We start from the raw sequence: 26,580 nt of genomic DNA on the forward strand, positions 1-26,580 counted from the left end.
TTGTTGGGGTGTCTGTCCTGCCCAGTACCCCACAGACGGCAAGCCCCAAAGAAAATCACACAAAGATATCTATTAGTTATAAAGCTGATTGGCCCATTAGCTCAGGCTTCTTGTTAACTCTTATAGCTTATATTAACCCATTATTCTGATCTATGTTAGCCATATGGCTTGGTACCTTTTTCAGCTGTCAGCTAACATGCTGCTTCTTCGGTGGTCTGAGCAGGATTGGCAGAGGGAGCTTCCTGCTCCCTAGCCTTCTATTCTCATTGCCCCACTTCTACTTCCTGTCTGGTTGACCCGCCTATACTTCCTGCCTGGCCAATCAGTGTTTTATTAAAATTCATGATTGACAGAATACAGACAATTCTCCCACACCAATGTATAACAAATGAGTTATTTATAATAAGCATTTTATCTGTCATAGTGCCTTAAAGGGTGAATAGGAGGAGTGGTGGCGAGACAGAGCTTTCCAGGAAGAGACAGTAAAAATAGAAGGAACAAGGCGCATTTAAGGGGATGAAAACAGTGTCAACATTTGCTTATAGAGTGCGCTTACTTAGAGCTAGGTTGCTTTCTCTTTACCTTTTTTCTGCAATCTGAATTATTTTTGCTATTTCATTCTCCCAGTGTGTGTGTGTGTGTGTGTGTGTGAGAGAGAGAGAGAGAGAGAGAGAGAGAGAGAGAGAGAGAGAGAGACCCCACAAGAGAACTCATAAGTGCATGCATGGGCTCCTGCTTATGCTTGTTGAGGCCGGATGTCAAATTGCCTTCCATTAGTCTACACTTTTTTTTTAATCTTTAAAGAAAAGGTTTATCTTCATTTATGTGTATGTACATGAGTTGTACATGCAGTACATGCATGCAGGGGCTGGCAGAAGTCGGAAGCAATGTTGGATCCCCTGGAATTGGAGTCAGAGATGCTGTCTTTCGAACCCTGGTTCTCTGCAGAAACAAGTGTTCTTAACTCCTAAGACATCTCTCTAGCCCTTCTAAATGTGATACTTTCTTTTCTTTTTAATGATGCATGTTTGTATGTATGTGCCCCTGTTTATGTATACAGATGTGAGCACATACTTGCCACAGTGTACATGTACAGGTCAGAGGACAGCTTCAAGCATCAGTCTTTGCCTCCTACCTTGTTTGAGATGGAGTCCCTTTTGTTGTTTGCCTACACTTGGAACTGTCCTGCTTGCTTGTCTTCCTGCCTGCCTGTAGAAGAGCTGTGATTTTTGCACTGGCTTTCTGTGGTTTTGGACATTGGAGCAGTTTCTCATGCTGGCTTATGAAGTGCTTCGCCCATTGAGCCATCTCCCCAGCCCTCAGCCTTTATTTATTTATTTTAATGAGCCAAGTATTTTATTTTTTTGTTTCTTGCATTTAAAGTACTCTTTGATAATATCATTAGCTTGAAATTCTTGCTATAGGTAGTCCTTAATAGTTACACAACTGCATCCAACCATTTCCCATTTCTTGTTATCAACCTTAATCAGGTTGATTTTTATTCTCGGCATAAAGTGCTTTCACCAACTTGACATACATAGGCTCATCATAGTTGTGTGCCAGCAGACAAAGCTAGGCTTGGGGCTTGCCCAAGGCTTTGGAAGCTTCACAGAGTCTACATGCTAAACCATCATAGATGAGAGGTCTTTATCATCTCTTGTAGAGTAGTACTAACATCCATGAAGCTTCCAGCAGCAATGCCTTCCTGGACCATGGTTCATGGAAAGCTGAATGTTGGGTGCACCTGTGCCTCAGTGCCAAGGAAAAACTCGACCTTCGTTTTTAATACAGAATCTTCACTGAACCTGGAGTTTGTGATTCAGCTAGTCTGGCCAGCTTGGCAAATCCCCTTCAGAATCCTGTTTCTTCCTTCCAGTGATGAGCATACAGGCATGTGCTGGTATATACAGCATTGCTCATTTTTAATAATTGATATGTAGCTACAGAACATCCTTTACATAATTTTAATTAAAAAAATCTTGAGACATATTTTATTCCCTGTAATGTATTGTATTCTTAATTGGAGAATGTACTTGAAAAAAAATGCATGTTCTGTAGTCCTCTAAGTGTCAGGTACATTAGCAAGTAGATGGTTTTTAAGTCTTCCCTTTTTGTGTTGACCTTAAACTCTGTTGTGGTAGATGACCTTGAACTTTTTGATCCCAGGAGACTGAACTAAGGTGGTCAGGCTCACTGAGCTATCCTCCCTCCCCCTCCTCTTGTCTCTAAATCAGCAAAATGTTTCTGTCTCCAATAAGAAGTGTTTTCCATTATACTTAGCTATACTTTTATATGTGAAACTAGTTTAGAACTCAGTCAGTCCGCCAGTTTCACAGGACAGCAATTTTTAATAACTATCTGTTGAACTCAAACTCAGTTTGTCCTTCCATGGAGTGTGGGCCAGACCTTTAGATTTACTCAGAAACATCTCCAGGTTCTTTATTTAGTATTGCTTTTCTTTGTTGTTTGTTTGCTTTGGACGCATTGGGGGAGGGGAGTTCTGAGTAGGTAGCCCAGGATGAATGACTTAGAAGTTGGTGTGTAGCTTAGCCTGTCCTCTACTGATGGACATTTTATGTCACCCTGCCCCAGCTTCCATTGCTGGGATGTAAGCTGTATAGTTGGTTAAACTTGTATTGATTTCTTTGTAGGAATTGCTTCCTGATGCCATTCCTTATTTACTTCTTACTTATGGCTATTTCCTGTTTTTATTTCAATCTAAGTGATAATTTTTATATGGTCATGTGAAACAGGAGAATAGAATTATACTTGTGTATAAACATGATTCTTAAAATACATTTAGAATATGAACTCTGTAGCCAGAATGCCATGCTCCTACCCCTGACTATATTATTTAACAGTTTATCTTATCTGGGCTTCCTCAGTCATAAAGCAAAGATAACTATGTTGTGTTAGTGAGCTACCTTCCAGAGTGACAAAATACTGAGAAACCCGACTTAAATTCGGTTGGTAGTTTGCAGTCTTCAGTACATGGTTAGTTGGTCTGCAGTTTTCGGGGCCTTTGGTGAAGCAGTTTATCATACTAAAAGCACATGGTGAAGAAAGTTACTCACTTTGTGACTGGGGGCAGTGGTCTGATAGCCTTCTAGGGTATGATCTTGGTGCCCCACCTAGTAGAGGTGGCTTTGGTAAGAATGACCTTCATAGCTCATTTGTGTGAATGTGTGAATGCATGGTGGAACTGTTTGGGAATGATTAGGAGGTGAAGCTTTGGGGGAGGTGTGTTAGTGGGAACACACTTTGAGGTTTCAAAAGACTTAGGCCATTCCCATTGTGTCCTCTCTGCTCGATCAGATGTGAGGTCTCAACTGTTTCTGCTCCATCATAAACTCCACCTCTCTGAAATCAGAGTCAAATTAAACACTTTCTTTTATACATTGCTTTGTAATGGGTATTTTGTTAATAGAAAAGTAACTAAGACTTCAGTCTAACCGCTATACCTTTAACACATGGGAAGATAGTTACCCATCTATAGCCATTTCCTCCTAAGATTACTATGAGTATTAAATAGGTTTTTATTATATTATACATGTAAACAATCTCAATCTAAGCACCGTGTGTGTTAGTGCTTTTATTTTCTTAATTTGTAGAAAATTTTCCATTACTTATCTTTTATCATGCTATCTCATTTATTTGGACTTTAGAGGGTTTTTTTGGTGGCTTTTTTAAACTTTGCTCCCCCGTTTTGATCTCTTTAGTTTTTCTTTTTTAAAAAATGTTAGTTGCTGATCTTGATACTATAGATAAATTAGTATAGTGAGAAAGAATAGAAAATTATGAACTCTTTGTCTTATAGTCTGTAAATTGATCTTGACATTACAAAATATATTGAATATTGGAGGAACTCAAAAGGTGCGGATAGGTTCTATGATCCAGAGCAAATGAGATGAGAATTGGAGCTTGGGGCCTAACTGATAGCCATAGCTTTCTTCAGCACTTTTTCTTTATTCCTGCAGTGCTTTGTTGTATACTTTTCTTTCTTTCCTGAAACGCTCCAAGAGGAGGAGGGGCTCTATGTAAGAGAAGGAACCATTAGGTAGCTCTGGGACATTGTCATTTATTGGTAAGGCAGTACTGTGCTGTAGGAGAGCATAAGGAGCTTCTAAGCTTTACAAGGCCATCCAGATGCAAGAAGAGGGCAAGGGCCCACCACCCAGTGGCATAAGTACCAGGATGTCTCTTTATCCCCTAATTGTTTTTCCAGCTCTCCAACAAAGTCATAGTGCAGTGTTCTCCTCCTATCCAGTTTCTCTTTGCTTGGTTTCATTTGCACATGATCACACATAGTCTGAAAAGATCAGATGGAAAATTCCAACAATAAACAAGTCATGGTTTTAAATTGCACTCTGAGTAACAAGGTGAAAAATCTTGACAACCATCCTCTCTATCCAGCCTTCGATGCCCCCTTCCCCCGAAGTTATTCTATGTAAGTCCTGGCAGACCTGGAACTCAGAGATCCATCTCCCCTTGTACTTCAGTATTGGAATTAAAAGCATATGTCCCCAAGCCCAGTTGTTCCTGTCTTTTATGTAATTTTTATATCAGTCACTTAATAGCTGCCTTGGTGATAAGATTGAATGTTGTGCTCTAACATTTCTTGTGTTCAGTTTTATCTAATAATGACCGTAAGGTTCAAGAGTGTGCTAGAATAAAGAAAAGGTCAGAGTTCTTTAGTTACTAAGAGAGAAAACAGTAAGAATAAAAAATTTAAAGACAGATTTGTTGACAGTTCAGACTAAGAGTTATAGCCAGAGTGCAAGAGAAATTGTTATAGGGTTTGTGTCCACAGTGGTCAAACATGGTAAATAAATGAAAGACTGCTGCTTTTCTCAAATTACAAGGGACAGGTTTTATGAGATTCAAGTTTGCAGATTCAGAACAGTTCATGAATTATACAAAAAAACAAAACAGGGCTAGGGATGTAGCTTAGTGATAGAATGTTTGCCTAGCATGCGAGACTCTGTACTCCCATCCTAGCACTGGGGTGGGGTGGAATAGATGAGAACATAAAACAAAGCGACATCAAGTCGTTAGGCCTACGTTGATCAAAAACTGATAGAGGATTTTCTGAAACTAGGCAAAGAAAATTAATTGAATTAACAATAGCTGGGTTATCATGAGGGAGAGAATCTTATGCATTTTGTGACTATAGAAAAGTCTAATTTTGTTATTCTCATGGTTATGTTCAGAAGCTTAATCTTCAAGTACTGTTCTGCTTTCTTTACTAAAAGATAAACATTTGCAGAGATGTGTTAATTTGTGGACAGCTCAGCTGAGTGATTTGGGAGGCTCCATGAGACAGTTGTAGGGCAGATACTGCCCTGACTTGGCTGCTCTGATTCCAGGTTGGCTTCATGCTGGAGTTCACCTGGCTGGCCTGCTCCCTCTCCATGTAGTCTTGACTTACCTTTGAGTAGTTAGCATCGCAACAGTGGGCTTAGACTTAAATGGGGAGCCAGGGACTCCATAGAAACTGCCTTTGGAGTATTTGAGAGTGACTCAGCACCATCTCAGACTGCTATACTTTTTTAAGGTTTCTGTTACTTTTTTAAATTACCCACCCCCCCCCCCCCCACCAGGATCTTGCTATGTATATAACCCTGCCTGGCCAGATATTTACTGCATAACCTAGACTGGTTTTGAACTCATGACAATCCTTTTGCCTCAACTCATCCTGACTTCTGGATTATAGTTTTGTGTCATTGTACCTAGAACACCTTTATGTGGTTTTGTTTTGTTTTGTTGTTTTTGGGTTTTTTTTGGGGGGGGGCGGGTGGGTTTCAAGACAGATTTCTCTCGTTTCTTGACTGTTCTGGAACTTGCTCAGTAGAGCAGCAGGCTGGCCTCAAACTCAGAGATCCGCCTGCCTCTTCTTCCTGAATGCTAGGATTGAAGGTGTGCACCACTACCACCCAGCCATTTCTTTATTCTTTATGTATCTATCACTGAGTTACAGACATACACCTATATATACATAGGTATATATGCATTCTTATATAAATACTATTCACACTTATATAATTGTTGTGCCTTTTTTTAACCTAATTGTTGTGCCCCCCACTTTTTTTTTTTTTTTTTTTTGAGATGGGGATCTTGCTACATAACTGTGACCAGCCTGAAACTTAGAGATCCACCTGCCTTCACTTCCTGCGTAAAGGAATATAGCCGGGACTGAAGGTGTGTGCTATCATACTTGGTAGCGTTTATAATAAACAGCAAGCCAGATCCAGCTGCATCATAGTTTCCCGCACCTGGCCTGTTGTGTACTTGGTGGAATGTCTAGATATTGTTTGAGCAAATTCAACTTCACTGTCCAAATTGATATCTGAAAACATTTCATCAGATTTTACGTTTTCTTTTTTCTAGGTATCATCATCCTCTTACAACCATTTAATTTAATTTTGTCCTCTGATTGAGTGTCACGTGGAACTTGAAGTTACAGTACTTCATACCAAGGTTGAATATTTCTTTCGTTGTGTAAAAATTGATTATTCAAGGTTCACAATTACCTATTGTGTTCAAACCTAGCACTAGACAGTTGTAGTTAGTTTTAGTTGTAAACTTGGTGTATCTGGGAAGAGGGAACCTCAACTGAATGATTGTCTCTATCAGATTAGCTTGTGAGCATGTTTTTAGGACATTTTTCTTAATTGCTAATGGATGGAGGAGAGGTCAACCCTCTGTGGGTTGCAGGATGCAGGTGGGCCTGTACTGAATCAGAGAGCAAGCTGAGCAAGCCATAAAAAGTACTCTAGTAAGCAGTATTCCTCCTTGGTCTCTGCTTCAGTTCTTGCCTTCAGAATTCTGTCTTGAATTTCTATCTTTCCTTCTCTTAATGGTGAACTATAACCTATAAGTCAAATACATCATTTTTTTTTCTTGAGTTGCTTTTGTTGATGTTTATCAAAGCAACAGAAAGCTAATTAAAACAGCAATATTTGTAAGTGTGTGTGTGTGTGTGTGTGTCTGTCTGTCTGTCTGTCTGTCTGTCTGTCTATGACTGCCTGTGGTAGAGGGGTCTTGTCTGCCTGTGGTGGCGGTGTATTGTACATGAGTTCAGGTGCCTGTGAAGGTCAGAAGCATTGTATTCTCTATGGTTGCAGTTTCAGGTGCTTTCGAACTGCCTCATGTAGGTATTGGAAACCACACCTGCAGTGATCGCCAAGCCATTTCTTCAGCCCCCAGCATCTGTATTCTTTGATGGATTCTCTCTATTCTGGAGAGTAATCTTTGGTTGATTTCTTTAGATTGAACATGTCCTACTAAAATAATTTATTTTAATCTTTTTATTTTTTGAGATTATAATATAATCACATCATTTCTCCTTCTGTTTCCTCCCTCCAAACAATTGCATGTACTGCCCTTACCCTCTTTCAGGTTCAACTAAAATAGTTCCTACCTATGATTAAAATTTAATCTTTTGCTCCTTTAAAATTATATGTTAGCGTAAATGTTATGGGGGGGTGCTCAGAGGCTAGAAGAGGATGTTGGATCCTCTTGAGTAACATGTGGTTATGAGCCAGCTGATGTGGGTGCTGGGAACCAAACTCAAGTCCTCTAGAAGAGCAGCAAGTACTCTTAATTATTGAGCAATTTCTTTAGCCCCTTTCTGCTATTTTTGTTGCATCTTTCATTTACTATTATCGTCTCTCTGTTTTTCTCCTTACATCACTGTTAATTTAGTGGAGAATATAGAAGAAAAAAATGTATTGAGCTAGAGAGATGGCTTTACTGTTAAGAGTGCTTGCCTGTTAATGCACTAGGTCCTGGGCTTGATTCCTACCAATGGAAGAAACTTTGTTTCTAATTTAAAATAATAACAAAACAACCAGTGTTACTCATAACAGTGTGGTGGCATGTAAATACTCAAGGACCTTTGAGGATTTGAAGTTTTTGCCTGATATGCATGCAGCCCTGTTTCTGTCCCCAGCACTACTTAGACTGGGCAGGTTGCTGCGTATCTCTAATCCCAGCACTGTGCAGGTGGAGATGGCAGCATCAGAAGTTCAGGTGATTCACAGCGCTTGAGAATTTGAAGCAGCATAGAGTACAGTGAGAGCCTGTCTTCAAAAAGAAGAAAGAAAAAGAAGCACTTTACAGGGTTTATTTTGTCTTACAGTCTGGGAGATGTCGTCATGTTCAGAAAGGCACGGAAACAGGAGCCAGGAGGCTGGTTTATCACATTGCTGCTGCTTCTTTTTTTTTCCTTAGTAATTATGAAATATATTTATTATAATAAATAACAATTTATTATTTAATCAATAATACATTAACAAAGATTAAAAACAATAAGTTGATAAACAATGTGAAAATTATCTTGGATGCTCTGATAGAAATGAATGATTGAATAAATTTGATTAATTCTGCATTGCAGAATCAGATATGCCACTGTTTGACACACAAAGTGCTGATGGATAATCAATGAGAAATCAATATCTTAAAAGGAATAGCATTGACCAATATAAAAATTCCTTCAGAGATACTTGAAAGTTAATGAATAGTGATATTAATGATATTATTGAATAAGACTTCAGAACTAATAGAAGATGAGAAACACTAATTAATCACGAGTGAATTCAATTAAAAGTAGTAGGCATAAAAATGTACCAAATACATAAATCAACTTAGACTAACTTAGGTTAGTAATACAATCAACTGAAAGGCAAACCTCCCTTCTAACTGGAGCAGTAAAACGTATACCCTATGATCATATTGTTTCTATAGTCAGAAAGCAGGGAGTGAGCAGGAAATGGGGCTTGACTCACTTCTTCCAGCGAGTTTCCACCTCCTGAAGATTCTGTAACCTTTCCAAACAATGCCAAAGAGCTAGGAACCAAGTATTCAAACACGTGAGCCAATAGGGGATATTTTCATGCAAATTACGGCAGTTTACTACCTAGGTTTCACTTCACCTTCACACAGTGGCGGGCGAGGACTTTTGTGTGGCTTTTGTGGTTCTCTGGAACCATGGAGGTAAAAATGGATGATCCACTCATTATTTTTTCTTTATTTCTTTTTTTGTTTTTGTTTGTTTTATTGTTTTGTTTTGTTTTGTTTTTCAAGACAGGGATTCTTTGTCCTAGAACTAGCGCTGTAGGCCAGGCTGGCCTCGGACTCACAGAGATCTGCCTGCCTCTGCCTCCCGAGTGCTGGAATTAAAGGCGTGTGCCATCATTGTCCTGCTAACCCACACTCTATTTATTTATTTATTTGGTTTTTCGAGACAGGATTTCTCTGTAGCTTTGGAACCTGTCCTAGAACTAACTCTTGTAGACCAGGCTGGCCTCGCATTCATGAATATCCGCCTGCCTCTGCCTCCCAAGTGCTGGGATTAAAGGTGTGTGCCACCACTGCCAGGCGATCCACTCATTCTTAAGTCTTTGTTTGAAAGCAAGCCTGAAAAATCCCTACTACATGGACAATGCCAAGTTCTGTTGTCAGCTTCAGCTAGCTCCTGACCTCTTTGGACCACAGTTGTATCTGCATCTGTATGCTTTCCAGGTTGACCCTAGCAAAATACTTCTCTAGGTGGTACCTTTTCAGCTACTTTTTGTGATCAGACTCTCAGATAAATTTTGTGTTTTCACAGTATGGAGACTGTGGTGTGTGAGATCGTGCACCTCAGGCCCCTTTGCTCTCGTCTGATACAGAGCAAGAGGTTTCCATGAACACTTAGAGTCACCAGTCACCTTTTAGTTTGGGCTCCAGATTTAAACTTGTACATTTTTTTGAGGGGGGAGCAGGGGAGGCAGAGAAGGAGAAAGAAACATACAGAGACTGCTAAAGTAACTCTCTTTCCTGGTCTTGCTGCATAGCCTTGGCTAGCTCGGAGCTGACTTTGTAGACTTACATGACACCATATTCACCAACCCCCCCCCCCCCCCACCTGCATCACCATGCCTACTTCCTTGTTCTCTGACAGTTGCTTAATCTCTTTTTGGAGAAGTTCTGATTAGGTATTTTAGAGTGTCTCATTTGGGGGCTTGTTTGATTACTCCTGGTGGTTAAATTGCATTAGGAGGTTTAGAAAACAGAAAAACTGAGGTGCTTTTCTCTCCTACTGTATTAAAGGTTGTGATACTGTGAATACAACATCACAGTTGATGGAACCTTCAACACTTGAATGTAAAAGTGTTGGTTGGATTTTTACACTTTCTATTTTGTTTGTTTGGGTTTTTTTGTTTGTTTTGTTTTTTTCTTTTTTCTCTTCTTTTTGCTCCCCACACAGACAGGGCTTCTCTTTATAGTAGGGACTGTCCTGGAACTTGCTCTGTAGACCAGACTGGGCTCAAACTCACAGACCTACCTGCCTCTGCCTCTGCCTCCTGAGTTCTGGGATTGAAGATGTGTGCCACCACTGCCTGGCTCTCTGCTTTCTAAATCCTCTTTTTTTTTTTGTTTTTTTTTGTTTTCATGTGTTTGTTTGTTTAAATGAGCTAAGTCTGGCCTGTTCTGAAGAATTTCTCTCAGGGCATATACATAAAATTATTTAATTTTTTTTCTAAGGAGAATGTGTCCTTTATTTGAGAGGTTAATATCTAACCAGTTCTGTAGTTTGTATTTTTTTCTTATTTGTATATTTGTATATGTGTATATGTGTATTGTGCCTGCATGTGGCTATATGCTCCTGTGTGTGCACAGGGAGATCTGAAAAGGATATTGGGGGTCTCCCTATCACTATTTACCTACTACTTTTGAGAGCAGGTCTCGGCCTGAACTTGGGGTTTGCATTTTCTCAGCTGTTTTTGAACAACAAGCCCCAACAATACTCCAGTGTCTGTCCATCTTGTTACATGGATGCTGAGGTCAAAATCTGGTCCTCACGATTGTTAAACCAGTATTTTTACCCACGGGACCTTCCCTCTAGCCTCTGGTTTTTTAAACATGGAGCATTTATTGTTTGAGTCTTGACTAACATTCTCAATAGTGACTGAGTGATGATGCCATGTTGTCCTCTTAGTTTGGGTAGTTCATTCACAAAACAGTATGGAACAAGAGTTTGTGATGTCCAATATATAACTATGTGTCTCATTTGACTGGCACTCTAGGTTAGTTTGGCTTTTCACTTTGGTGCCCCAGTTACACTTTTCCTTGTACTTTGTACACTTTGCTAAGTGTCCCGGTTTAGTTTTGGTTGCTGTTATAAAATACCACGGTAAAAGTGGCTTAGGAGAAGAAAACATTTAATTTAGCTCACAAAATTACAGTTTACCATTGCTTGAATGAAGTCAGGAAAGCAGGAGCTTGAAACACCTAGTCATATCTAGTTAAGGGCAGAGAGAAAACGAAAGAATCATGCATGCACGTGCTCAGTTGTTTTTGTTTTTTTTTTCTACTTTTTTTTTCTTCCAAGACAGAGTTTCTCTGTAGCTTTGGAGCCTGTCCTGGAACTAGCTCTTGTAGACCATGCTGGCCTTGAACTCAGAGATCTGCCTGCCTCTGCCTCCCAAGTGCTAGAATTAAAGGCGTGAGCCACCACCACCCGGCAGGTTTTTTTCTACTTTTTCATAGTACAGGACCCCAAAACACAGGGAGTGGTGCCATCTAGAGTGGGTGAGTTCTCCCCAACTCAGTTAGTACAATCAAGACGATTCTCCACAGTTATGTCCATGGGCCAGTTAATCTAGGCAACCCTTCATTGAAACTGTATCCCCACAAGATTCTAGAGTCTATTAGCTTAGTAACTAAAACTAGCCTTCACAGTAAGGTAGTCAAATTTGCCACACGCCAACTTCTAAAGAAGGCAGCATACTGTGAATGTCTAGTTGCAGTGCTTTCAAATTCTGATGCCCTTTGTTGACTCAGGTATCAGAGACCAAAAAGGGAGCTGTTTTAATTATAGACTTCTATATCACATAGATTGTAAAAATTCTGGTCTCAACTCTTAGTAACTGAGGGTTTGTGTTTGAGAATGCTCTACCTAGCCTCTTTGAAGTGCTGTTAAAAGTTTCACAGACTTCATCATTTGTCTTTGTTGACACTTTGGGAGTGGGATGGGGGTCTTTACTATGTAGCTAAGACTGTTTTCAAATTCTGTGTAGCCCAGGCTGGCCATGAACTTGTGATCCTGCTTTAACCTCCCAAGTACTGGGTTGACTGATATGCACTACCATGACCAGTTCTAGATGAATTTCTCAGTGCTAGAGGCTGGACAGTGAAATCAGAGTATCCAGATTCTTACCTGGTAGCGTTTTCTTTCTCACACATGGCAACTTGTAACTATATCCTCCCATGGAGGAAGGGTAAACCAACATCCATGGGTCTCTTTTATAGGATTTAGCCCATCGCTGTGGATTCTGCCCCATATCTCCCAAAGTTCCCACTCTTAGCACTATTATCTTAGGGGTGTGATTTTTTTTAAAAAAATTTGAATTCGTGACAGTTCCCACAATAATCCTTACTTTATATTTTCTTATTCTTTCTCTAAAGCCCACCTCCTACTATTTGACTGCTTTTTTTGCCATGTGGCTGTCCTACCTGCTGACTCAACTCAAGCAACATAGCTTTTCCCCTTCCTGGCTCCATTTTTCTTCTCTAGGAAGATGCCAAGATTTTCAGGTTGTCAGCCTTAAAAAAAAAAAAAACTAACAAATTTATCCTTAACTTTAAGGAAAAAAATCTGATTTTTTTTTAAGAGATACAAACATTTAGATGGATGCCTAGCCTTTTGGCATTGTAACCTGAAATTGTAACCTACAGAGGTCATGATTGAGAATCATGAAATTAAGTAGAAAATAATCTCATAATATTTTAAGTTTGCAATTTCGTGTTGGGCTGCATTCATGGCTGTGCTTTGGCTGCAGCCAATGGTTAGATACACTTTATATTTTCACTTTATTTATTTATGTTTTATGGTGCTGGAGATCGAAGCCAGTGTCTGTAGCATATTGGACAAGCACTGTATCACTGAGCTTTTGCTTCCCCACCAGGCCTTGTAGTTGGATATACGTTGTCCTTGGTAATTCAAGTGGCAAGTTCAGATCAAAGGGTAGGTCATCACTGGTTAGTTACATTTTTCTTTTTCCTACCCTTTGGGTCAGTCTGACTTCTCATATGACTTTAAGACCCTGAACTCTATAACATTAAGAGCCTAAACTCTAGAAAGTTAGACTTTTGTCATGTGGCTCCAGGACAGATCTTAGCTTTCGAACGTCATTTGTTTCACCCTTCCCACTTGTTCTGTGTTTTCTAATAATATCTTTGGTGATTTGAAGATTTCTGGTTATCAAATTGACTACCTTGCCAACATACAAGGTCATGCTTTGTTTTCCTTCTGTGAGAAGGCAGAGGTGATTGATTCTATTGAAAATGTTAGTGGTCGGATGTAGTTCTCATGAATAAAGCAAGAGGACTAAATCAGGGGGACTGATTCCTGGGATCAGTGATCAAAGGTTGAGAGTAAAATTGATTTTATATATTTTAAATAAACATGTGTGCTCACCCCCATTTTATTGTTTTAGTAATTTGTTTCTGTAGTAGACACAGGCATATCTCATTAGAAAACCAATTTTTAATATGTTTTTGTTCCCTCTTGGAGGAAGTAAGTTGCTTACAAAAATAGTTTAAAAAAAGCATTAAGATTAAAAAAAATTAGAACAATCAGTTTGGGAAATGCTCAAATTCCTTTTATATTCAATAGTTATATTAATGAATACTTATTTCAGTTTGTTTTATTTCAGCTTTGGCTAGATCAGAATCTAAGAGAGATGGAGGTTTTAAAAATAATTGGAGCTTTGATCATGAAGAAGAAAGTGAAGGAGATGCAGATAAAGAGTAAGGATATTTCCCTCTGATACTTTATAAGAATGAAACTTTTCAGTAGAAAATCAATTTATACTTTGTGGAAAGTTTTATTATGGTATCTTTTTGCAGTAAGAAGAGATAAATCAGTATTGTTGGTAAATAATTTTGCTTATATTTCTTTATGTTTATATTCAAAATGTATGTGTATGTAATTCATATTTTCTAACGACTGAAGAAGGACCAGACAAGTTTTCAAACTCAAGTAGTCTTGGCTCCTCTATAAAAGACAGCTTTTTTGGAAACAATCCGAAAACCCACAAGTCATCAGTCCTCTAAACTGATATGAAAGATTAAGTCTTCTGTTTTCAGCTTGTGAACCTGTGACCACCACATCCACCTTTAATCACATTTCCTTCAGGGAAAGCACAGCAGTTTGGATGCTATGAATAGGCATTGTCCAGACAGAAGTGAAAGCAGTGTTGTGCTTGAAGTCACTGCTGTGTGAAATTTTACAAAAGAGGTGTGGGTTTTGTTGTTGCTTTTGATAGTACCCTGTAGATGAAGTCAGAGCCTTACCTAGGAGAGTGCTCTTCCATGGCGTGCTTCCATTGCCTTTAATAAGAGTTACAGCAGTACTTTTGCATACTATGATAATCATGTTGCAAATTCAATACATTTTTAAGTTATTGGTTTACTGACTTCCTTTTTCACTGGCAGAAAAAAATTCAGAGACGTATAAATACACAAAATTTAGGCAGAGCTCTCTATATAATTATATTTATTTACTCTTTTTGTTTGTTTTCCGAACAGGGTTTCTCTGTATAACAGCCCTGGCTGTCCTGGAATTTATTCTATAGACCAGGCTGACCTGGAAACTGTAGTATCCACCTGCCCCTGACTTCCAAGTGCTAAAATTTAAGTTGTGTGCCACTGCATGTTTACAAATTTTATTTTCCCAATTTTGAGGCTGTAAGTCACTGTCTAGCTCAGAGTGGCTTTACACTTGTAGCTGTCCTGCCTTAGTAGCTATCCTCTTAGTGCTAGAACTGCGCATGTGCTTCACTACACCAGCTCTTTAAAGGAATCTTTACATGTGTTATCATTTAAGTATTTCCTGTCCATTATTTCAGGTAATTTTATTTGAAAGACAACTTCGAACTGATACATTTATTTCAATAAAGTCACTGTTTTGTGATCATCCTACCCTTTTTTCTGGTTATTTTTAATTTTTCCCCCAGTAAATAGTTATTTAATATTTACATAGTTTTTAAAAATGGGACTAAATATGAAATTACTGCAGAAATACTTTACCTTTCAAACATTTTAATATAATTTTTAGAAGAGAATTTTTATATTAACATATATAATTATATATGTTGTTATATAACAATGAAGCAAAACATGTTTTTATTACAGATAGCTTGGAGTTTACTATATATAGCAGAATTATCAAAAGGATATTTGATTTCTGTTCTGGAAGATTTCTCACAGTTATCTTTTAAAAATGATCTATTAAGGTGCCATTGTATGCATTTCGTGTATGGATTGCACTCTGCAATTTATTGTGTTCCTTAGGGATTTCATCTTTTTGGTCATGTTGAGGTTGCTGGTGAGCTGTTAATGTAGTAACATGATGGCCATTAGTTCTAGCAAAAGATTGCTGTCTCCAAGGGTGATGTGATGTCATTGTGCCAGTACCTTTAGGATTTTTCTTCTTAGCTCATTTTCCTTCCCTTAGTGGTACTTTGCTTTTATTACTTTTCTGTTCGCTAGATGACAATTCAAGACAGAAAAGGAAATAGTGCACATATGTAAATATAAACTATATAGCCTGACAAAGAAGATCATATGTTCATTTAGGGAGGGATCAGCGGATTATCTTTTTGCTCACTGCCTAGATGTTCATAATTGTGTTGAAAAGCAGCCAGCTGTATAATGTTATGGTTATTTTCATGCTGCCGTGGTAAAGATGTAACAGGGAATGTATATATAGTTAAAATATGGGAAGCCTACAATGCTTGACTGCCTGAGGCTTTGCAGAAAAGTTTGCTGACTCCTCCAGTTCGATGAGCAGTGAAAATAAAGCAGATGCATTAATGTGTGGACTGTAATTGTTGCTTAAGGTTTCTTCCTTTATTTTCTATATAGTGGGGCAAACCTACTCAGTGTAGAAGATGAGGATTCTGAAACCTCAAAAGGAAAAAAGGCAAGTGTTGCTCAAAGTATTTTTTTCTTTTGTGTTATGTACCCATAAAAGTTATTTAAAAGATTGGCTGAAAGTGGTAATCTGTACCTTGTAATCCTGGCACTTAGGAGTTAAAGAAATGGGGCTTGCCTCAAGTTCAAGGCCAGCTTGTCTGTATAGTGAGTTCAGGCCAGTAGGGCTACAGAGTGAAGCTGTGTCATTTTTAAAGAGAAAGATTTATAAGTAAGTCGCCGTGTTCCCATTCCCGACTCCAGACACAAATAGTTCTAATTTTTTATTTATCTCTATAGAACTGTCTTAGTTGGGCTTTCCATGGGTATTAAAAAATAGGTAGTCAACTTAATAGAGGAGGAAGATTGAATCTGGCTCAAGTTTGTTTTTTTTGTCCACTGTTACTTGGACCTGTAACAACATGGTGGAAGCATCCGGCTTATGAGGCTCCTCATCCCTTGGCTACTGGGAAGCAGAAAAGGAGCTGGAGCAGACATGTCTGTAGCACCCCAGGCCCTGCTCCCTTGTGTGGTTGGTAGTGTACTTACTGTACAGATTTTCTAGTCTTGCTTTCACTTGGAGTTCTGGAGGCCGTCTGTAAAGGTCCATAGAAAACAGCTCTGGGACTGGGGAGATGGCTGCTCCACGAACGTGAGGACTAGAATTGAGATCTCCAGGACTTTGCTCATGCCAAGCAAATGCTCTACAAAGTGAGCCTCTTCCCCTCCATTCCTCAGTAGTATTCAGCTTGTATTATTTGGAAAACTGAGTTGGGCCAAAACTATCATGTTGATTTTTATTAATAGGATTTTTTTGTTGTTGTTGTTTTGTTTTGTTTTTCGAGACAAGGTTTCCCTGTGTAGCTCTGGCTGTCCTGGAACTCACTCTGTAGACCATGCTGACCTCGAACTCACAGAGATCTGCCTGCTTCCCTCAATGCTAGGATTAAAGACATCCCCCAGGCTGAACAGTAATGCTCTAACCTGTGACATAATCATTCATAAGTGGCTCAATGTATACTTGTTACAACTATATTTCCCACTCCTCAGTAATTTGGTATATTAGTGACTAAGACCATAATTATTAAAAATTACTAGGAGAAAAAAGTAGATATGCTAGATATCTAAAATAATAAAATAGTGTTTGTGTTTTTTTTAAAGAAAAGTGTGTGTGTGTGTGTGTGTGTGTGTGTGTGTGTTGAGTGTGAGTGCATATGTTCTTGTGCTCCATAGTTGAGATCTCTTTGACAGATCTTTGCTTTATTTATTATTGAGGCAGAATTTCTTGCTTAGCCCAGAGGTTGCTGACTTGGCTCTATAGCTAGCCCCACTTTCCTGGTATCCTGTGTGCTTTCCAATGCTGGGATGTCAAGTGGCCACCATGCCTGCCTGGCTTTCTGAGGGTCTGAGAATCCAGACTCAACTCCTCATCTTGTATAGCACATGTCTTACAATTCTGTACTTTTGTGACAAGAGAAAAAGTAAGCTTATATTTTGTGATTCTCCTGTGGAATAAATATGTTTATGAGCCTGGGTGTGGTAAAGTGCTTGCCTAGCATACATGAAACCATATAAACCAGGTATGGTGGTGCATGTGTGACGAAGACAGCAGGATCAGAGGTTCAAGTTCATCTTCAGTTACATGGAAGTTCAAGACCAGTCTGGGGTGCATGTGACCCTGCTTCAAGAAAACATTAAGAAGCCAGGCATGCTGGTCTTTGCATTTATACCATAACTGGGGAGGCAGAAGCAGGCAGATCTCTCTAAAGCCAGCTAGGACTACACTAAATGCATATCTCCAAAACAAGCAGCCAAAGAAACAAACCAAGATAATAAGTAAAATTTTTTTAAAGAAAGAAAACAAAAGAATTTAGATTGATTTTTTTTTTTTTTCTGGAGCTAAGTACTAAGTGTAACCGATAGTAAAGGAAGCCTTTTTAAAGGGAATTGACAATATAAAATATGATAGTTTCCATGAGATTCATAGTTCCTAACTAAAGTAGTTAATTAATATTCTGACGAAAGGTAAATTGGGAAGAAAGGGCTTAATTTACTGAGAGTTGAGAGGAAGTGCAGTCATCAAGATGGGAAAGGCATGGCAGCAGGAGTGGGAGGCCAGGAAGTGGCGCAGATTATAAAACCTTCAAACCCGCCCTTGTTGGCATATTTTCTTTGGCAAGCCTATTCCATTTAGAAGTCCCACAACTTTCCATATTCAAACCATGACATAATGAAGCTAAAAGTACTGGTTATTTTGTTGCTGAGTGAAATGATCTATCCTTTAGAAATTGTAGGCATCAGAAATAAGATATTTAAGAATTTTTCTTATATATACACTCTTGCTTTGATGTGACATTGGGTTGTTGGTAGATATTCCCTCATGCATTTTCAATAAAGATATTCATTTGAGACAGTATTGCTATGTAGCCTATGCTGACCCTAAATGCTCCATCCTCCTAACTCATCCTTTCTTGTTTTGGAGTTTTACACTTGTATCACCATATCTGCCTATAAAAGGACTTTTTGAAAACATACAGTTCCTTAATCAGAAACATGGTTGAGGGGCTGGAGAGAAAGCTAAGTAGTGAAGTGCTTGAGGACCTCAAATTCAAACTCCCCATTCTGCCTCTAGCTCCCAGGTATTCAAGGACAAGAATGTATTTCTAAGCATGTGCCACTTAATTCTACTATAGGGTTTTAATGTAAGTCTTTGGCTTATAGCATTTTTTGTTTGTTTTTCTGTTTTTCAAAACAGGGTTTTGCTGTAGTTTTAGAGCCTGTCCTGGAACTAGCTCTTGTAGACCAGGCTGGCCTCGAACTCACAGAGGTCTGTCTGTCTCTGCCTCCCGAGTGCTGGGATTAAAGGTGTGCACCACCATTGCCTGGCAAACCTGAAGTTCTTAACTTTTCCCAAAGGTTGAATATATTCCATTTATTCTATATGTTAAGAATAGCTTGCTTTGGGACTGGTGAAAATGACTCAGTGCCTAAAGGCTCTTGCAACCAAGACTGATGACCTAAGTTTGATCTCTGGACCCACATGGTAAAAGGTTATGCCAGGAATCGAACCCTTGTCTTTGAACATAGCAGGCAAGCATCTACCTCAAGAAAAATGGAAGAATGTCATTAACTTTATCCCAGTTATCTCTGTTCCTTTTGCCAGTTTATTTGTGCCTAAGAGAATTTCTTCTATAGAGCCAATAAATGTGCATTTTACTTTGGGCTAGTGATTAAGACTATTACTTTATCCTGGTCTAGATTTCATAATAAGACATTGGTGTTTTGTTTTGTTTTTTAAAGAAATTAAGCTGGATGTGGCGGCACATGCCTATTATCCCAGCAGGATTCTGCTGAGGTTTGTTTTTAGTGTTAATCCTGTCAGGGCTATATACCAAGACGTATATGTACGTGTATATGTACATATATGTATGTGTGAGTATGAAAACCCAACAGTGGGAGGAGTTGAGGAAAGGGAGTAAATATGATCAAAATACATTGTATGATATTCTCAATTTATATGCATTCTTTTTTTAAGGAGGGAGAAGGAAGAAGATATTAAAATAGATAGGAAGGCCAAAGTGAAATGGCACTCCGGGTAAAAGTTGCTTGCTACACATGGAGGAAAAAGAGAACTGCATACATGAAATAAGTAAATAGATAATGTAAAAAAATAGTAAAGTAGATATGTGGTTTTCTTTTATATTGGGGCTGGAGAGATGGCACAGTGGTTGAGACCCCTTACTGTTCTTAGAGAAGGACCTGGGTTAAGTTTCCAGCAGCACCCGCACCCACATAGTAGATCACAGCTTCAGTTCCAGGGATCCAATGCCCTCTTCTAGTCTAAGACCCCAGAGCCCCACACAGTACACATACATACATTTGGACAAAACACTCATATCCACTTAAAAAAAAAACAAAAGAAACAAAAACTGAGGACCATAGAGTTGGAAAGCAGCTTTTGCTTTATTCAGTGAATGGTACCAAAAGTAAGTTGATTAGATATTGGACATCCCAGGCTCTTCTTGTCAGTATGTTTATGTTAACATTTATACCTTGGTTTGTATTTATGTAGAAACTTTGATGAGGATAGCACATATTTTGCAGTACCGTCCTACTGATGGCAGCAGGTCTGTTAAGCAGTGGAAATGTTAGTTCTTGTTACTTTTTGGGGGGAGGAGTTGATTTTGCTTTCTTGAGAGGAAAGTAGCCCAAGATTCATTACCTTAATTTTTCTAAGTGTTTTTGAGATATTTATATGAAAAGAAAAATAATATATTCCCTATTCCTACAAATTCACATTATCTTTAGGGAAAGAATTGAACCATTTTCACTCAGGTCTGTCTGGCTGCTGTCTTCCCACCATCCCCCATCCCCCTCTGTCTCCAATAGCTCTGTATATTTTTATCTTGTTCGCCCCTCCCTTCTCCTGCACAGCCTGGCCCACCCTTCCCTTTTCTTCATTCTTCTTCCCTTTCCTCTTTCCCTTTCTTTGAGACAGTATCATTTTAATAGCCTCAACTGGCCTGGAACTCACTGTATAGACAAGGCTGGGCTCAAATTTATGACAATCCTCTTGGCTTTGCCTCCCGGTCTCCAGAGTGCTGAAATTAGAGCCCATTATGTCCTAGTCACATTTAAATTTTTAAATTACATTTGTGTGAGTGTGTATGTGCACATGGCTCTTGTGGAAGTTGAAGAACTTGACAGTCAGTTCTCCACTTTGACCATGTGAGTCCTGGGGGTTGAACTCCCAGTTGCCAGGCTTTGTGGCGAGTGCCTTTGCCCACCTAACCATCTCTCTGGTTTATTAAATGTGTAGCACTGGCTGGCGTTAAAATTGTGATCCTCCTGCCTCCACCTTGTGTGCCATCATGATTGGCTTTTTTTTTAAAAATGAGTTTTCAGGTATTGTTCATAAATTACCATGTGATGTCGTTTATTGACTCTTTAACATCTATGAATCTTTTTGCAGTTACATCGGAGGTCTGAAATTGTTGCTACTAGTTCTGGTGATTTCATCTTGAAGACCTATGTAAGACGAAACAAGACTGACAGTTTTAAAACTTTGAAAGGCAATCCAATTGGACTTAACATGTTAAGCAACAATAAAAAACTGAGGTACATTTAAAAGTTGAATCAGTTCTTTAAAAATAGAAAGATTGATGCATAGGTATTATCGAGAAGGTAAAGAAAAAGTTTCTACTTTGTGACTAGAGGCCTTCCCTACTCCATTTCTTTTGAATTTGTCAGTAAGGCCAGGGCATTGCTTGGATTCTTTGAATCTTTAAAAAGATGTTTATAGGCATTCATGCATTCATTCCTTTCTTGTGTATATGTACATGTGTACACATGTATGTACATGTGCCATGATGTTTGTGTAGAGGTCGGGCAACAGTTTGAAGGAGTTGAGTTGTTCCCTCCCCCATGTGGGTTCTATGATTGAACTCAGCTTTGTTGGTTTGGTGGCACTTGCCTTTACCTGCTGAGTTACCTTGCTAGATCCAGTCTTTTAAAGTTGTATTTTACATATTTATTTGTATATGTGATGCATGCGTGCATACACATGTGTGCTCTATGTATGGAAGCTAGACAGAATTCTTTTTTGAGACCTGGTCACTATATAGCCCTTGGCCAGCCTGGAACTTACTATGTAGATCAGACTATTCTCAATTTCAGAGATCCAAATGTACTGCCTCTGCCCCTGATTGTTACACACTTGACCTATACTTTTTGTTGTTGTTGTTTTTTGTTTTGTTTTGTTTATTTGAGACATGGTCTCTCACTGAACCTTTAGCTTGCTATTTCAGGTGCAGGTGGACTGTTTTACCAGAGAGCCCTGAGGTCTGCATGGCCTCCCTTTGGCAATGTTGTGTTGGGGCCCACACGAGGCTTGCACAAGGCTGGATCTGAACCCAAGTTCTCATGCTCACACAACAAACATTTCACTCCCTAAGCCATCTCTCCAGTGCCCTTGGAGGCTTAATTTCAGGCTTAATTGTAATGATTTCTGAATAAAGCCTGTTGTAAGAAACATTTTAGTATGTGACATCTCACGAATTTTCTTTTATGTTGGTATAGAGGAAAATCAGCCACAACCTGAAGTTTAAGGCAGTATAGTAGATGCAGGAACTCACACTCACATACGTCCTAGTTCAGGTCATTTCAGCTCACACTCACTAACATACGTCCTAGTTTGGGTCATCTCAGAATCTTGTTTTTCTCTTAAAAGATTTTATTCTACTTCTTCAGATAAAACATTCCTTTTCTATTGGCTATGGTAGTAAATTGTTGCTACCCTAAGACTGTGCTATTAATATCAGTAACATCCCATAAATGGAGTTGAAAATCAATCTTTTTAGAAAAGCTACTCTATCACCATGTAGCTAGCACAATAAAATCTGTAAACACCAGGTAACTTTCAAGTTAGGAGAATTAAAGTTTTAGCCTTTGGACTTCTGCTTTAGTATCCTAGTTATTCTTTTCCCTTGGTTTTGGAAATATTTGAAAAGATATTAGGGAGTCTCCTAGTAGACAATTTTAGAAGTTTAATTAGATTTATCTTAGTAATATTATTATTTTAGTGCACAGCTTTTGTGTGCATGCTCAGATTTTAAAGAGTTATTCTGTCAGTGTGTATGCGGTTTTGTCTGTACAAACTATTGTTTGTTTTTGAATGCGCAGTGAAAATACACCAGCTGCAGCATTATGCTCTGGAACCGTAGTTCATGGCAGACGCTTCCATCATGCTCATGCACAGACACCAGGCGTCAAAACAGCAGCTCAGAGGTAAGGACCTCGTTACCTTGGACTATATCATTCACTCTTTTTAAGCATGTTTTTAATTTTTAAAAATTTTTTTTTATGTGTAGAACTTGGCAGTTTTCACTGTCTTTGAAGAGTTATATCTCCGACATAATTCATGACTTCTTATACTTTATGTTTGAAAATCACATTTTTTTTAAAAAATTTATTTATTTATTATGTATACAATATTCTGTCTGTGTGTATGCCTGCAGGCCAGAAGAGGGCACCAGACCCCATTACAGATGGTTGTGAGCCACCATGTGGTTGCTGGGAATTGAACTCAGGACCTTTGGAAGAGCAGGCAATGCTCTTAACCTCTGCAGGACCTTTGGAAGAGCAGGCAATGCTCTTAACCTCTGAGCCATCTCTCCAGCCCCCTGAAAATCACATTTTTGTAGAAGAGAATTTAAAATAAGAACCATTTGCTGTATTACATTCTAGATCTAAGAAGATGCTTAATGAAACTGATAAGTAATATTGATCTAGCTTGACCTGTCCTACTGGTAGTTGACCTAAGGAGCAAAACTAATTTTTATTAGTTTTCTTATTTTTAAGATTTCAGAGTTTCAAGCAAACCCCATTAGTTTAAAGTGTTTGGTCATATTATAATGAATTTAGGAGTTTTCACTAATGTTGAAAGTAGTATATCATTCTTAAAGCAGTGAAAATAATGGTTGTAAAAAGATTGGTCTTTTAAACAATTCTTAGCCTTTTCAGAGTCAATTTTAGAATGTCAGTATTTCCTTTCAATTGATTCAAGATTCTTAGGCCCTAGGATGTTTATTTCTATATAACTGTTAACATTTATTTTTGTATACAACGTACACAGCATTATTTATTTATTTGTTTGTTAATTTATGTGCTTATTTGGTTTTTCGGGACAGAGTTCTCTTTATAGCCTTGGAGTCTGTCCTGGAACTTGCTCTGTAGACTAGGCTGTTTGAACTCTGCCTCCCAAGTGCTGAAACTAAAGGCATGTGCTTCCACTGCCTGATGTATTCTTTATTTTTAACCTTGTTACTTATATTTTTTTTAAAAAAATGTTTCAAACCTTAGAAACTTGCTATATCTGATGCTTATGTAGATTTACTACAATAAATCTTTGACAAAAATCTTTAATTTTTTCTCATAATTTAAGATGACTAAATGAAAGCTTGCTTTTCTTAAATATGTTATTGTACTTTTCACATAAAATTCCTTTTTTTAAAAATATTTATCTATTATGTATACAATATTCTGTCTGTGTGTATGCCTGCAGGCCAGAAGAGGGCACCAGACCTCATTACAGATGGTTGTGAGCCACCATGTGGTTGCTGGGAATTGTACTCTTTGGAAGAGCAGGCAATGAATGCTCTTAACCACTGAGCCATCTCTCCAGCCCTCACATAAAAAAAACATTCTTTTTTTTTCTTTAAATATTTATTTATTATGTATACAATATTCTGTATTATGTATACAATGTTCTGCTAGGAATTGAACTCAGGACCTTTGGAAGAGCAGGCAATTCTCTTAACTGCTGAGCCATCTTGCCAGCCCCCCTCACATAAAATTCTTTTAAGAAATTCAGTTCAATAGACAGAAGTTACTGCTCACAACAACAATTTACTTTGTTATAATGCAGGGTACACAAACAAATCAGGCTCTCAGGCCAACATGGGGCACCAACATAAGGATAAAGAATAAAAAAAATAAGATGTGTGGTTACATAAAAAGATTAAAGTCAGGAAATTGTGTTTTGTTTTATACTGGGTCTTTGCCATATTGTGTCTTTTAATGTGTATTGCTGCTCATCTCTGAAAATATTAAGATTTAGTTGGTAAAAGCTAGTGTTTATTGGTAAGAATATTGTTTTCTACAAAAGCTTCTGGAATTGATTCCTATCCCAAGACAATCCTGAGTCAGAATATCTGTCCAGAATGCTTAGAGGCAGTAAGGGAAACATTCAAGGTTCTGGTGGCAGCAAATTGCGCTCATGTTTGTCTCAAATCTGTGTAAGAGAAAATGACTTGTCTTTTTTTTTTTTTCCATTCAAAAATTTCCACTTCTTCCCCTCCTCCCATTCCTCTCCTGCTCCCCCACTCACCCCCCTCCCTACCCCTCCCTGCTTGAGAGAGGGCATGGAACCCTGCCCTGTGGGAAGTCCAAGGCCCTCCCTCCTACATCCAGGCCTAAGAAGCTGTGCATCCAAATAGACTAGGGTCCCAAAAAGCCAGTACATGCAGTAGAAACAAGTCCCAGTGCCTTTATCAATGGCTTCTCAGTCAGCCCCCATTGTCAGCCACAATCAGAGAGTCCGGTTAGGTCGCATGCTCATTCAGTCCCGGTCCAGCTGGATTTGGTGAGCTCCCATTAGAACAGGCACGCTGTCTCAGTGGGTGGAACAACTCTTCGAGGTCCTGACTTCCTTGCTCATTTTCTCCCTCCTTCTGCCCTTCAACTGGACCTTGAGAGCTCAGTCCGTTGCTCTGATGAGGGTCCCTGTCTGTATCTCCTTCCATCGCTGGAAGAAGAGTCTATGGTGATATTCGAGATAATCATCAGCGTGATAGTCAGGCAAGGACAGTTCAGGCACCCTCTGCACTGCTGCCCAAGGACCTAGCTGGGGACATCCCCGTGGACACCTGGGATCCCTCTAGAGCCAACTTATGACTTGTCTTTTAAAGAATTTTGAACTCCAAAATCAAGTCATTGAAAGTTCTCGGTTTTATTGCTTCAAAAACAAAGGGGTTTGTAGGTTGCAAAACAGGTATAGATGAAAAACCGTGTATTGGATGATTAATATGGCTAAATCTCTCCCTCTCAGATTGAATTTAAGAATAATGGTTAAGGACAGGAAGGCGAATAAATGAGTCCAGATGTGCTGGCACATGCCTGTAATCCCAGCATTTAGAGTCAAGCTGAGGCAACAAGAATGCCTTGGATTTGAAGACATCTCCAACTAGAAAGTTTAGTGAGGGCTACTGCAGGGGAGGCCCTGGGCCCTAACCACTACCACACCGCTCCAACCCTAGGGACAGGGGCTTGGGTGTAAATTCAGTATTTCGGATATGCCAACTGCTTGTGGCATAGAGCTGTCCTGCAGGAGGATGTTATACAGCAAACAGCCTTTGAGAGCACTTCAGAGACCTAAATGGAAAAGAATTTTTTATGATTTTTCCTAAATCTTAATTTGAAATTAAGAAGTGTTACCAGTTTGGTAGTCTACAGAACATTTTTTTGGAGAGAGTGATAGGGCTTTTTTTTTTTTTTATGTCAGACACTGTTTTCTAGTAGTTTGTAGTTTTTAAGGAAGATTGATAGTTTGGGTGGGGGGAAGGTGGTTGTCAAATATTATATCAGATTTGTATCATTTGGTGGAGATAATATACTTTCTAATCTGTTTTCTTACTACTGTAACATGAGGGCCTGCTCGTTGGGGTATCTGTCCCGCCCGATACCCCACAGCCAGTAAGCCCCAAAGAAAATCACACAGAGATCTCCTTAAGTTATAAAACTGATTGGCCCATTATCTCAGGTTACTTATTAGCTCTTGTAGCTTATATTAACCCATAATTTTATCTGTGTTAGCCCCATGGCTCAGTACCTTTTCCAGCCAGGCAGGTCACATCCTGCTTCTTCAGTGTCTGGACAGGAGTGGGAGAAATGGGCTTTCTCCTTCCTAGCATTTTCCTGTTCTCATTGCCCCGCCTCTACTTCCTGTCTGGTTGACCCGCCTATACTTCCTGCCTGGACAATCAGCGTTTATTCAAAATAAACAAAATTACAGAATACAGACAATTCTCCCGCACCATACTACTGTTCCAAAAGTTGTTTTAT

At 38.9% G+C, this 26,580-nt stretch overlaps 1 protein-coding gene across 6 annotated transcripts in view; it reads left to right on the forward strand.

Annotated features, from left to right (window-relative positions):
* The window catches only part of Senp6 (SUMO specific peptidase 6), an 88,730-nt gene that overhangs the window by 4,176 nt on the left and 57,974 nt on the right, over positions 1-26,580 (forward strand). For 3 of the 6 annotated variants that reach the window (XM_087905429.1, XM_087905431.1, XM_087905432.1), the window contains exons 2-4: positions 15,913-15,970; positions 20,933-21,078; positions 22,642-22,746. In XM_087905429.1, coding sequence (XP_087761555.1) covers positions 21,053-21,078; positions 22,642-22,746 — 131 coding nt within the window. In that variant the 5' untranslated portion in view covers positions 15,913-15,970; positions 20,933-21,052. Of the gene's footprint in view, positions 1-13,700; positions 13,795-15,912; positions 15,971-20,932; positions 21,079-22,641; positions 22,747-26,580 lie in introns of all 6 variants that reach the window. The other 3 variants (XM_087905427.1, XM_087905428.1, XM_087905430.1) reach the window with 2 other exon arrangements.

This window comes from Myodes glareolus, chromosome 4, assembly GCF_982192425.1.
Source record: "Myodes glareolus chromosome 4, mMyoGla1.1, whole genome shotgun sequence".
Lineage (NCBI taxonomy): Eukaryota > Metazoa > Chordata > Mammalia > Rodentia > Cricetidae > Myodes > Myodes glareolus.